We start from the raw sequence: 13346 nt of genomic DNA, 5'->3' as shown, positions 1-13346 counted from the left end.
CAGACGTCCACCTTTGTTCCAGTTAGCTGTGATCACAGGGACAAGTCACCCAGTACAAACACAGCCACCCAGGCCCAATCATTCAAAGGAATTGTGGAGTGGGGAGAGAGTCTTCCAAAAATGGGTTGTGGGCTCATCAGTACACACACATATTCACCCCAATCCCACACATAACCCCTCACTGAGGATAATGCTCAAGAAAAGGTAACTAACCCAACAGCTTTTGAAGGCAAAGAGAATTTTCCATTGCCCTCTCTCTAGGAGGAGGCTCCCAGAATATAGCCCCTTCAGCTTGCTTTCTAACTTCCTCTCATCAGCTGAAGAGAGTCCTTTTAATTGCCTTCATTCACAAAGGTGACAGGGAGCCTCAAACTGTCACCTAAAAAGAGCTTGACTTCATGGTTCCCACTTTGTACTTCCATATCATCTCTCCAGGAAATGATGGACATTGTCAAAGCCATCTATGACATGATGGGGAAATACACATACCCTGTGCTCAAAGAAGACACTCCAAGGCAGCATGTGGATGTCTTCTTCCAGGTAAGTGCCCACACAATGTGTGTGAGCTTTAAGCCCAATTTAGACCAGTCAACCCACAAGCATCTGAACAAGTGGTTCTGTCCAACTCTGTTCTAAGCATAGTAGAAAACAGAAAAGAATCACAAGATGTGCTGACCTCAAGTAAGAGATGATCTCATTAAGCAAGCAAGTATTTACTATAGAATAGAACAGGGAAGTATATTATGAAGTATAAATACTACGGTATAGCCTCTAAGTTCCATAAAAATCCTTAGTGGAGCAGAGTAGCCAGAAAAGATGCCATTAAGCATGTTTATGTAGTTGTTAAGGTTTTATGTCTGGAGAGTGATGGGAAATAAGGTTGGAAACAAAGGTGGGTTGAATTGAGATCTTTAATTGAAGAGGTTTAGCCTTGCTTGGGTGACTACTGTTACTCCACAAGTAGAAGAGTGGCATGACTATAGTGGTGTTTTAGTAAAAAAAAAAAAAAAAAAAGTAAGGCTAGTGGTAGAGTTTTGAAGAATGTCCGAGCTCATTCTAGTCTAATCCTCTCACTTTGCAGATGGGAAAAGCAGAGGCTCAGAGAGGCTTAAAGACTCACTCAAGGTCACACAGTAAGTGACAGAGACCGAAGTCGAACCTCTCATGTGCAGTGTTCTCTCTGCCAGGTGGACAGGCTGGGAGAGAGACTGGGGAAGACATGTTAGGTGTCAGCAGAATAATCCAGTGATGAGAGTCTGGAGCAAGTCTTTCCACTTTAAGGAAGTTCATGGGAGTCAAAGGGCTATAACCAGGGCCTGGGTGGGGTTGTCTGGCCAGTAGAAGACCACTTTAATTCTCGGGGCAAAGGTGGTTAACAAAGCGAAAGTTTTGGAATGCAGATTACCAGTTTTGTTAAAGTGCTTCCTGTTGTGTCTTCCAGAAAATGGATAAAAATAAAGATGGCATCGTGACTTTAGACGAATTTCTTGAATCCTGTCAAGAGGTAAGGAGAGACCTCAGAGCATAAAACCTCTAGATCTGGGAAAGGAAATCTGGGGGCTTGGGGTCTGCAGAAGGGAGAGAATGAGAAACCTGTGACCTCAGGTCAGAGCCTTCACCACCAACTCCACCAAGAGCAACTCAGAATCCCAACAATCTCCACTCCTCCAACTGGCCTGTGGTTGGTCTTGGGTAAACACAGTCTGAGCCAGACAGCCTGAGAAGGACTGGGGGGGGGGGGGGGGGGGGGGAGGGATGTGGAAGCCCAGAGGGGGTCTCTGTGAAACCAAAGACTTCCCAGTTAAGCAACACTCGTTTTTTAACCTGCTTCCGCTCCTTAGACTACAAGGGAGTAACTGATGAAAAAAATCTAAGGCTGTGATTCTCAAGCCATAGTGTGCCCAAGAATTCCCCAGTGATACTGAAAATGAACACTAGATGGGGCAGGGCGGGGTGGGGAGAGGCTGTAGAAATCTTTGTTTTAACACAAATGGCCCTGGAGATCAATACTTCTAAAACTTTAATGGGCAAACCAACCTTCTTAAAGACCTGGTTAAACTGTAGATTCTAATTCAAGTTGAATTCTAATTCAACTCCCTGGAAGGGAGTTTGAGGGGCTACTTTTCTAACACTCTCCTCAGTCATGCTGGTGCTGCAGGTCCTTGGACCACATTTTCACTCATTTTAAGGCTGGACTAGCCCAGAGTCTCTGCCAGAAACTGAATTGGAAATAGTTACTTTTATCTACTTTAGAAAAATGCATTTCTATCCCCACCTTATTTCAGAAAAGTACACAGTTACTCCGAATTCACCCATAAGAACAGGAGATGCACAAAACCAGGGAGAAGTTATCAACATATACCGAGCACCTACCAAGTTTCAGGTGTATGTATAAACTTCACTAACAGCCCTGAGAGGTGGTGGCACTATATCCAGGGTGATATTCAACATATTTAATAATGAGAGTAGACTGAGAATCGACCACTCTTAACTGATGTTGACCAATGCCATGGGGCAGTGCCCTAGAGGAACCCTTCTAAGCTTGCCAACCTGTTAGCCAATGGACCTTTGGGTGCTCCAGGGGTCCTGGGCCAATTACCAGATAGACAGAGGGAAAGATGCTGGGTAGAAGGCTCAGGTCAGCAGTTATTTACCAACAAGGCTAGAAATATTTCAACATGTTAATCCTCAGGAACCAGGTGACCCAGGAGTATTGATCATGCCCATTTTAAAGAAGAGTAACCTAAGATTGCAAAGTTAAGAGAAATGGCTAAGGCACAGTAGGTGACAGAGATGGAACCTGAACTCCATCATTATAATTTTAAATTCTATGCCCTACTTCGGTTTGCCTTTTTGCCTTTGCTTCACAGGTGAACGAAGTTTTTTAAATTCGTTTAGTTTCTCACATTAGCAACCTCTATAGCTATTCATTAATTCACTTATTTTTTGCTCACAACCCACCTTTAGGTAGATACTGTGATTGATGCTATTTTACACATAAAGAAACTGAGGCACAGAGGGATTAAATAACTGGCCTAAGGTCACTCAGCTATAAATGACAGATCTGGGATTTGAATTCTGGACAGCGTGACTCCAGAACCCATAGACTTACTTTAAAAGTTCTAGCAACTTTTAAAAGATTTCAGATACCCAGAGTCAACTTTTGTCTTTCTTTATTTTTTTCTCCTATTATACATCTGCTTTCTGTTTCATCATTTGTGCTCTAAATTATTTTCTTCCTTCTGTTAAATTTTAATTTAATTGTTTGGGTTTTCTTTCTAGCTTTTTAAGATGAAGATTTAGATCATTATTTTCAGCCATTCTTTTCCAATATGTTCACATAAAGGTATAAAATTTCCTTTAAGTACTGTTTTAGATCCCACAGATTTTAATGTCATATTTTCAGTATTTTTTAATTCAAAATAGTTCCTTCTCTGACTCATGAACTTAAAAGTATTTTGCTTAATAGCTAAACATTTGAAGATTTTCTATATTCAATATTTTTCAGAGAATATACAATAGAAAAATGTAAAATGGAGAATATATAGTCGAGACATACAATAAAAAAACAACAAAACCAAAATTTGCCTCTTTTCAAAAATTAATAAAATTGTTAAGTGCTTAGCAAGACTGATTTAAACAAAAGAGAAAGAGATAGAAAACTTAAACTATCAGTATGAGGAATGGAAAGGGTAACAACACTACAGGTTTTACAGACATTATAAAGAGAATAGTTAATTATGCAATACATTTGACAACATAGAAATCTACAAATTCCTTGCAAATATAATTTATCAAAACTAACACAAAAAGAAATAGAAAATCTGAATAGTCCTATCTATGTTAAAGAAATTGAATCTCTAATTTAAATTTTTCCCGTAAAGAAAATGGCAGACATAGATCCCTTACCCTGTAAATTCTTTCAAACTCTTTCCAAAGAAGAAAGGATATTAGTCTCATACAAACTCAGAGAAAAGCAAAAGAGGAAAAACTTCTCAACTTGATTTATGAGGCTATCATAACTCTAATATAAAAACATGACAAGGCCATTGCAAAATAAGAAAATGTTCAGACTAATATAGTCCCTCTGGACATAGATGTGAAAAAAATCAAATCTAGTAATGGGTTTTTAAAAATGAACAAATAGGTTTATTACAGCAATACTAGTTTGGTTTAACATTCAAGAATCAATATAATTAATAACATAATAGAATTTTTTAAAACACAATCATTTCAGTAGATGTAGAAAAATCATTTGATAAAATGCAGTTGCCCAGAACTTCTTAAAAGAAGTAATACTGCTTCACTGGATAATTTCTTACAAATTTCTTAAGGCCACAGAAGGTGCTTCTTGCCTTGAGTTGCTCACACTCTAGCTCCCCCCACCCCCTCACACACACACCCTGTACTTCACATACACACCCTGTATTTCTCATACCCTTGCAGAGTTCTTTCTGCATGGGAAACTCACATGCTCACCATTACAGAGCTTCTCAAGGAGGAACCTCAAAGAGTTCTAACCATCCTCTCTTTCCCTCCTCTTCCCCTTCCAGGATGACAACATCATGAGGTCCCTCCAGCTATTCCAAAATGTCATGTAATTGTGGACATAGCCATCTGGCTCTCAGAGACGTTGTACTGAACAACCACCTCTTAACACATTGATCTGCCCTTGTTCTGATTTTACACACCAACTCTTGGGACAGAAACACCTTTTACAAATTGGAAGAATTCTCCACTGGAGACTTTCTATGGAACCCAGCATCGCGTGGCTCAGTCTCTGATTGCCAACCCTTCCTTCTCCATCTTCTTCAGAGAGAGAAGATTAAATTGGGTTTGTTTTGGAAGCATGCTCATCTCTTCATGCTGCTGCCCCATGGAAGGTCCCTCTGCTTGAGCTTAAACAGTAGTGCACACTTTTCTGCTTGCGTGCCCCAGCCCACCACCTCCAAGTCCAGCAGACCTTGATGTATCTGGAAGCAAGATGACCTGAGCCAAATGCACACCATCTCTGATGGCCTCCCAAACCAATGTGCCTGTTTCCCTTCTTTTGATGGGAAGAATGTGCATTACACAGAACACTACAAATCAGTATATGACTAGATTGGGAGAGCCAGCACCTAACATATGTAGGATAGAACTGAATTCTTAAGCATGGCCTTGTCTGGTGACCCAAACTGCCCACATCTTTTGTTTCCAGAGGCAAGAACCAATAATTCTTTTTCACATTGACATCTGTGCTGGTAATGCAAGTCCCTTAATGTGCCCAGGAAGAAAGCCAATGCTCAGTGGTCCATGCCCTCAGTCCATCTCCTGCTAGAGTCCAGCACTGCATGCCCCTCCCAGAAAGCCCAGAATGCCTGCAAATTGCTGTAATTTTATACCATGTTCTAATCAATAAACAGAACTATTTCTTATACTGTTAATCTTCATTTTTTCCATGACTCCATCGACCAGAAAAGGTAAGCTGTGAAAAGGGAAGGCTTGTCCATTGAGTTGTCATCCAGTTATGAATACCTGCTCTGTGTGCCAGACCCAGTGCCAGTCAGAGCATCCTCCTCCACTGCCCCCAAGCAAGCATCCCATTTAAATACAAATACTGTGACTATAAACAAATATGTCTTTGAGAGGAGACCCTTCACAACACCTTCCTTCCAACAAGATTACTACTCTCAAGACCCTCTGGTATAGAAAGTCTGGAGCCTCGTGGTATGGTTGGGGATACAGAGATGAAGAGGTGGCTGGAACTTCTGCTGAGCGGCTTAGAGTCCAAGGGTTGACCAAGTGGCTTCAGCTTAGAAACAACAAATTACTACTTATGTTGGACACTGTCTTAGATTCCTCATTTAACATCACATTAAAAAGATGAAGAGCTAACCATGGCATTTTTGGAAGGAAATCAATTTACTGAACCCCTAGTATGTGCCAAGTGCTCTTCTAGGGGCTTACATACATCTCATTTCATGCTTATGTAGCACATTCTAGGAGATAAGAGTCCTCATTTTCCTGTTTTCGACACTGAAGCTCAGAGGTGAGGGGACCTGCCTAGGGTATCACAGCTCCATTAGAGATTAAACTCTTCCCATTCTATCATAGAGCCTTCCTGTTAGGAGAGTCTGTTTCCCCTCACCCCAAGGCAATGAAGGTACCACACACAAATCTCATTCATCTGTAGTCAGTTCAAAGAGGCATGGATATTCTCTGAATCCAAACAGCAGATGAGGAAACAGATGCAGTGAAGGGGAAAGCCTTAAGTGCCCATGCGCCACTAGCAAGAGCAGGCTACAACATGTCATGGGTTCATGAAATACTCCCAGTCTGATTGCCATTGGCTGCTGCCTCTCACGGTTGGAAACTTTAGAGAAGGCAGCTCTGTTTCTCCACGCTTCCTGCGTGCTGCCATGTGGTCATCTAGGACTGCTAGACATGTGGCCAGCCCCTAGCAAAGCACACACACACTTAGGCCCAAGCAGAGGATCTGTATTTATGAACCTTCCCATGTGCGGGGTCTGAACCTGCATCATGAGGCTATACAATTTCTAGGCCATGTTTCTCTACCTTGGCTAAACATCACAATCACCTGGGGAACTTTGAAAAATTGCCAGTGCATGGGCCCCACTTCAGACCAACTGAAGTAGAATTTCTGCTAGTGAGGCCTGGGCATCAGGATTCTTTAGAACCTGCTCAGATGATTGTAATGTACATTCAGAGCTAAGGTGGGGAACTGACCACACTCAATGCTATGAATGGAGCACATGATCTGAACCATCCATCCTTCTAACCATAATGATTAGTTCAGTGATTGGCTTGATACCTAAGCCAGTCCAAACAGCATGAATCACAAGATTTGTGTTGGGAACAAAAGGATAAAGTTGGTCTCTCTCCTACTGGATATGAATGGGATGCATGCAGTCCTAAGGACATGTTGGTAGTGATTTAGGAATTCTAAGGGGTTATCTGGTAACTGAAGAGCAGATAAACCAGAATCACAGAAGGCAAGGCAGAGACGTTAAAACAAAACACACTAGAAACTGAAAGCTTAAATTAGATCACTGAGTTCCTGGAGCAAGCTGGACCTGAAGCTAGAATACATCTGACCTTTTCAGATGCCTGTGTTAGATCCTTATATAAGGTCTAGGCCAGTCCCGGCATGGAGCCTGTTTCTCCCTCCTCCTGTGTCTCTGCCTCTCTCTCTATGTCTATCATAAATAAATAAATCTTTAAAAAAAAATAAAGGTCTAGACCAGTGTATCTCTACTCTGGCTGCATATCAGAATCGCTTGGGGATCAGAGAAGGGGAAATTTTTAAAGTGCCAAAGGCCTGGGCCTTATCCCAGATTAGCTGAATAAGAACCTCTACAGGTGGGGCCCTGAGCATCATTATGCTTTAAAAGCTGTCCAGGTGATTCCAGTGCACACCCAGGGCTAAGAGCCTCTGGTGTAGAAAAGTTGAAGGGTTGGTACTCTTCCTGTGCTGGCCAGGCCACAAGAAACCCAATTCAGTCCTGAACACCGAATGCCAAGAGGAAAATCAGTATCTGGAGATATTCAGAGAGAAATCAGGATGAAAGAAAGATTCAAAATTGGTCCTGAGATGAATAATCAACAGAAAGAAAACTGGCTGACCTCGGGCTATGGGTGGGGAGCAACTATTGCAGCAATTACAAACATATAGGTATCCATTCATCTTTTTTTTTCCATTCATCTTTTTAATAAAAACCAAATAATCCAATTTAAAAATGGGCAGAAGACATGAACAGACATTTCTCCAAAGAAGACATACAGATGGCCAACAGACACATGAAGAGATGCTTAACATCACTCATCATCAGGGAAATACATATCAAAGCTACAATGAGATATATCACCTCACACCTATCAGAACAGCTAAAATCAAAGATACAAGAAACAACTTGTTGGCGAGGATGTGGAGAAAAAGGAACCCTCATGCACTCTTGGTGGGAATGCAAACTGGTGCAGCCACTGTGGAAAACAGTATTGAGGGACCTCAAAAAGTTAAAAATAGAGGGATGTCTGGGTGGCTCTGAACATCTGCCTTCGGCTCAAAGCATGATCCCAGGGTCCTGGGATCAAGTCCCGCATTGGGCTCCCTGTAGGGAGCCCACTTCTCTCTCTGCCTATGTCTCTGCCTCTCTCTCTGTGTCTTTCATGAATAAATAAAGAAAATCTTTTCAAAAAAGTTAGAAATAGAACTACCCTATAATCCAGTAATCACACTACTGGGTACTTACCCAAAGAATATGAAAATACTAATTCAAAAGGATACATGCACTCCTATGTTTATAGTAGCATTATTTACAGTAACCAAATTATGGAAGAATCCCAAGTGTCCATCAATTGATGAATGGATAAAGATGTGATTATATATATTAGAATATTACTTGGCAATCAAAAAGAGTAAAATCTTGCCATTTGCAACAACATGGATGGAGCTAGAAAGTATCATGCTAAGTAAAATAAGTCAGTTGGAAAAAGACAAGTATTATGATTTCACTCACATGTGGAACTTCAGAAACAAAACAAATGAACAAAGAAAAAAAGAGACAAGCCAAAAAACAGACTCTTGACTCAAGAGAACAAACTGATGGTCACCAGAAGGGAGGGTGGGGGGGATGGGTGAAACAGGTGATGGGAATTAAAGAGTCCACTTACCATGATGAGCACTAGTACACACAACTGTTGAATCACTATATCATACACCTGAAACTAAAATAACACTATCTGTTAACTACATTGGAATTAAAATTTAAAACTTAATTTAAAAAGAGTGATACTAAAACCAACAAGCAAAAAGCTTTTAATAAAGGAACAAGGGAAAAATAAACACAGCAGTTTCCAAAAGAGCACAGAAACAAAGAGAGGCCCATGCTTTGTGAATCCATGCCTCTCTCAGCATTTGAGCTATCGGAGAAACTAGGCTCTCCGCTTAGAACACCTGACTCCAACCTGTCCTCCTGGAGGGATCCTGCTCCTCCTGAATCACCCAACACATTTGTTACCATTTGCCAATAATCATGCCTGCTGATGGGGATTCATCCAAGCAGCAGAGTCTGTGGCTGTCGTACCCAGACACCCTTAACACTCACTGTTACCACACAGTTGCACTCAACTGTGCCCCCTGGAAATGCCTGCAACTTTCATCTATAACTCTGTCATAGAAAGACCCTGGTCTCTGCCTGTGAGCAGGACAGGCCAGAAGTATCACGTAGTGAACACCTCCCTGGAGCAGCCCTTAACCAATGGCTGACAAGAGTTGGTGTATACATATCCCAAACCCATCTCCTTTCCATAGGAAGAACTCCAGGGTGACTTCTATACCGTCTCCCAGACTTCACCAGTAGGATTGAGACCGAATAGTTCACAGCAGTATTGTGCTCAACAGTGTACCCCTATTGACCTCTTTCCCTTTCCTCTCTTCTTTCCTATACTCTCTTACCATTGCTTCCTGGGATTCCCCTCCCAGATCAGCTACTGGACACCAACACCCAGAAGTGTTGGCTTCTGGAGGAACCTAACTAAAATGTTGAACAGGACAGATAATGTATCCTGCTCTTATGAACCTTGTATATTGTAGGAGTAAATAGTAGATAAAACGTTTTCAGTGAAGTGGCATGAAGAAAATACAAGTGTGACATGGTAGAGAGTGAGTGGGCTGGTCAGGGAGGCTACTCTAGACAGGGTAGGGAGGGATGGCCCCTCTGAACTGATATGGACATGATCTCAGGTGGACCAGGGATGGGAAGGATCACCAGGCATTTACAGAAAATCTTGTTCTGAGCTTGCTATCACTTCTCGCTCAGGCATTCAAGAATCTATCCCTTGTTCCAACACGGAAATCATGTCTAGAAATACAGAATCCCTCCACGACCCATCCTGTGGTTCTCTAACATCACATCTCTGAGTAATCCTCTGAGCAGAGGCCAGTAAGCCCCCTCCAAGAGGTTCCCAGGAGGAAGTGCAGATGGCTTTGGGGACCATGGTTTGGTGCCAGGTTGTCTACAGATGATATCATACTTGAATTGCACAACAACTCTGTGAAGTAGGAATTCTAGGCACCTGTTTTTCAGATAAAGAAATGATGCCCCAAGACATTGAGGGACTTGCCTACACAGCTGGAAATGGGCTTTAAAGCATGCCAGGCTCCAAAATCTATGCCCATCTCCATTTCTTAGAGAACATGAAGACCATTCTCCACCTATTCCTAAAACAAGCTCTAATGATATACAAACACCAGACGGTGTTGGAAAGCAGCTGCCATGCAATCTATTAGTAAAAAGCAATGAAAACAAGTCCATGAATTCAAGCCAAATTACTCTTCCTCTATAAGGAATAATGCCAAGGACATGTGCAAAGATGCCCATATGGATTTCTTAGAGGACCTGAAATCTGTGTGTCCCTCCATATCAAAATAAAGCCCAATCTAAGTCTCAGACTTCCACAAGCTCTGCACTCCAGTACAGTGACAGCCTGGAGGCCAAAAAAATCCAAATCTTAAAGATCAGAGAAAAACCCTAGGGGCAGCCAGCCCCTACTGAGTGGACTTTCGAAGACCCAGAAGACTCTGGGAAGGTGACTGCACTCTCAGTTCTAGAAGGGAACACTTGACCTATACTAAACCAATCATTTTCTCCCATGCCTCTGGCCACAGGGACTGGTTCAGGGATAACTTAAGACCTAAGCCAATGCAAACAGCATGAATTTTAGAGTTACTGCTGAAAACAAGGAAACAATGTCACTCTTCCCTACTGGACATGAATGAATAAGCACGTAGCCCTAGAACATACAGGCAAATATTTTGTAACCTGCAGGGAAGCCAATCTATAGATGAACATCATACCACAGAAGACAAGGCAGGGAGATGAAACAAATGGACTCCATGATTTCATTGAACTGCTGAATCCAGTTTCACCTGAACTACATGTACCGCTAGTGGTTTGTGCTGCATACATCAACAAATTAATTTTTTATTATTTAAGGCAGTTTTTTAAAGATGTTATTTATTTATTTATTTATTCATTCATTCATTCATTCATGAGAGACACAGAGAGAGAGAAGCAGAGACATAGGCAGAGGGAGAAGCAGGCTCCATGCAGGGAGCCCGATGTGGGACTCGATCCTGGATCCCAGGATCATGCTCTGAGCCGAAGGCAGACGCTCAATCACTGAGCTATCCAGGTGTCCTCATTTAAGACTGTTTGAATTGAACTTTCTGCAACTTGCAGCTTGACACATGCTAACTGATCCCCCACTACTTCCTATAATAGATGGGGCAACCAAAGCCCCAAGCTACAGAGCTTGGACCAGAAATCTAGTCTAATGCCATATCCATTGTACTGCTCTGCCATCTACTTTGCCACCATAATATAACAAGAATATTAAATATCATTTATTGAGCACTTGTTACATGCTAAATAGTTCACATGCATTCAGTTCTCACTACCCTAAGGTTGTTTCTATTATTAATGCCATTTCCTAATGAGGAAACTGGAGTTCAGAGAGTTTAAGTGGCTTGGCCACAATCTAACAGCTAATAAGTGACAGAGAAGTTTGAACCCAGGACTCTCTGACTGCTGCACTGAATGCTAAGCCTGAAACTGCCAGGTTCAATGAGTATATGGAGCCAGGCAATTAAAGAAATTAGTGGCAACCCAGAGAATACACGCCCAGGGTAAAGGAAGGAATTATGTCACAGCTCTAGGGATTGCTGTCATGTTGCTGGTATGTGGGTGGGCCCAGTTAGACCTAGCAATTCTTCAAGTAAAGTTGAAAATCTGGACTTGCGTGTGAAATCCCTGAACCTTTGTATTCTGGCAACTAGACAGAAAGACAGGAGAAACACCCAATCAAACAAGTATAGGAGATGCATTTGGCACAGGGGTCACCAATTTGCAACCTCTGCACTAAACTCTACCAGCTCATTTCCCCACTAGCAAGTGGTGGTAATAGAGCAGGCTGATGCCAACTATCCATCAGCAAGTAAATGGATAAACAAACGTGGCCTATCCCTACAATGGAATACAACTCAGCAGTAAACAAGAATGAATTCTTGACACACACAATATGAATGAATCCCAAAATCATTATGCTGATGAAAGAAGCTAGACCAAAAAAAAAAAAAAAAAGGTACACATTGTATGTTCCCATTAATATAAAGTTCTAGAAAATGCAAACTGATCTATAGTGACAGGAAGATCAGTGATTGCCTGGGGATGGGGAGGGTCAGTGCAGAGAGAAGGGGTAAGAGGGATTACCAAGGGACAAGAAGAGACTTTTGAGAATGATGGTTGTGTTTATTATCTTGATTGTGCGATGGTTTCACTAGTGTATACATGTATCAGGTATATGAAATCATACATTTTAAATACGTGTGGTTGATTCCCTGTAACTTAAAGCTGTTAAAAAATACTTGGTCCGGAATCCCAGAGCACACCACCAATATCATTCATAGGTTGTCTACCAACCTGGGACCTCCCCCACAACCCCCACAAGAAGAACTTTGCATTAGTAATCCTCATCATCCTACCTTCCCTGGTGTTTCATTTGGCCAGCTCATTCCCAGCCAAATTCCTCCAGCTACATCGCATCACTCCCATTCCCACCAGGAAAGCTGCCAAATCCAGTCCCATCTCCTCCTCCTCTTCTCTCAAAGCCCAGTCAAGGCCCCTTATCCAGACTAGAATGCCTGATGAGAGGCAAGGATTTTGTGGCAGGGGATTGTGAACTAAGGGTATCCAGTCCGCCTCTCTTCTAACCCCCCACTCCCTGCCCAGTCTAAGGGGCCAAAGCCCCTCACTGATAATGCCAACATAGAATAGATACACGCTTGGAGAGAGGTGGAGAAAGATGGACTCTCACGGATTCTATAGAGGAGCCAATGCCCTATGTGATCAATATTAGCCCACTGTGATGATTCATTTTATGTTAACTTGGCTAGGCCATGGTACCATGGTCAAACTCCATTCTAGTTGTTGTTATAAAAGTATTTGGTAGATGTGATTAACGCTTAACTCCGTAAAAACAACAACAAACATTTAATTCTGTAGACTTTGAGTATCGCAGGTAATTTTCCACTATGTGGTGGGCTTCATCCAATCGGCTGAAGACCTTACGAGAAAAGACTAAAGTGTCCTGGGAAGAAGGAATTCGGCCTCCAGAGCATACTAGAATTAAGTCATTTTGGATAACTAAGAAGGAACTATGCCTTGGGACTATCTGTTGAGCATCCAGGGGATGGCATGAAGGGAGAGGACCCCTCTCACGATCACCTGCGACATGTCTAGCACCTCCTGTGCTGCGCCTCATGCAGTATTCTAACGAACCTGTGG

The 13346-nt window shown here is 42.1% G+C and overlaps 1 protein-coding gene and 1 long non-coding RNA gene across 8 annotated transcripts in view; one reads left to right on the top strand and one right to left on the bottom strand.

The window, feature by feature from the left end:
• KCNIP1 (potassium voltage-gated channel interacting protein 1) overlaps positions 1 to 5417 on the top strand; it is a 337549-nt gene extending 332132 nt beyond the window's left edge. For 4 of the 6 annotated variants that reach the window (XM_072756621.1, XM_026007301.2, XM_026007293.2 and 1 more), the window contains 3 exons: positions 436 to 540; positions 1442 to 1504; positions 4554 to 5417. In XM_072756621.1, the coding sequence (XP_072612722.1) occupies positions 436 to 540; positions 1442 to 1504; positions 4554 to 4601 (216 nt within the window). In that variant the 3' untranslated portion in view covers positions 4602 to 5417. Of the gene's footprint in view, positions 1 to 435; positions 541 to 1081; positions 1134 to 1441; positions 1505 to 4553 lie in introns of all 6 variants that reach the window. The other 2 variants (XR_012001185.1, XR_012001184.1) reach the window with 2 other exon arrangements.
• Positions 1 to 13346, bottom strand: part of LOC140598651 (uncharacterized) — a 128382-nt gene that overhangs the window by 111863 nt on the left and 3173 nt on the right. The window lies entirely within an intron of this gene.

This window comes from Vulpes vulpes, chromosome 4 (genome assembly GCF_048418805.1).
Source record: "Vulpes vulpes isolate BD-2025 chromosome 4, VulVul3, whole genome shotgun sequence".
In the NCBI taxonomy this organism is placed as follows: Eukaryota; Metazoa; Chordata; class Mammalia; order Carnivora; family Canidae; genus Vulpes; species Vulpes vulpes.
The sequence above is the reverse complement of the archived record's forward strand: the minus strand, read 5'-3'. Positions and strand labels throughout refer to the sequence as shown.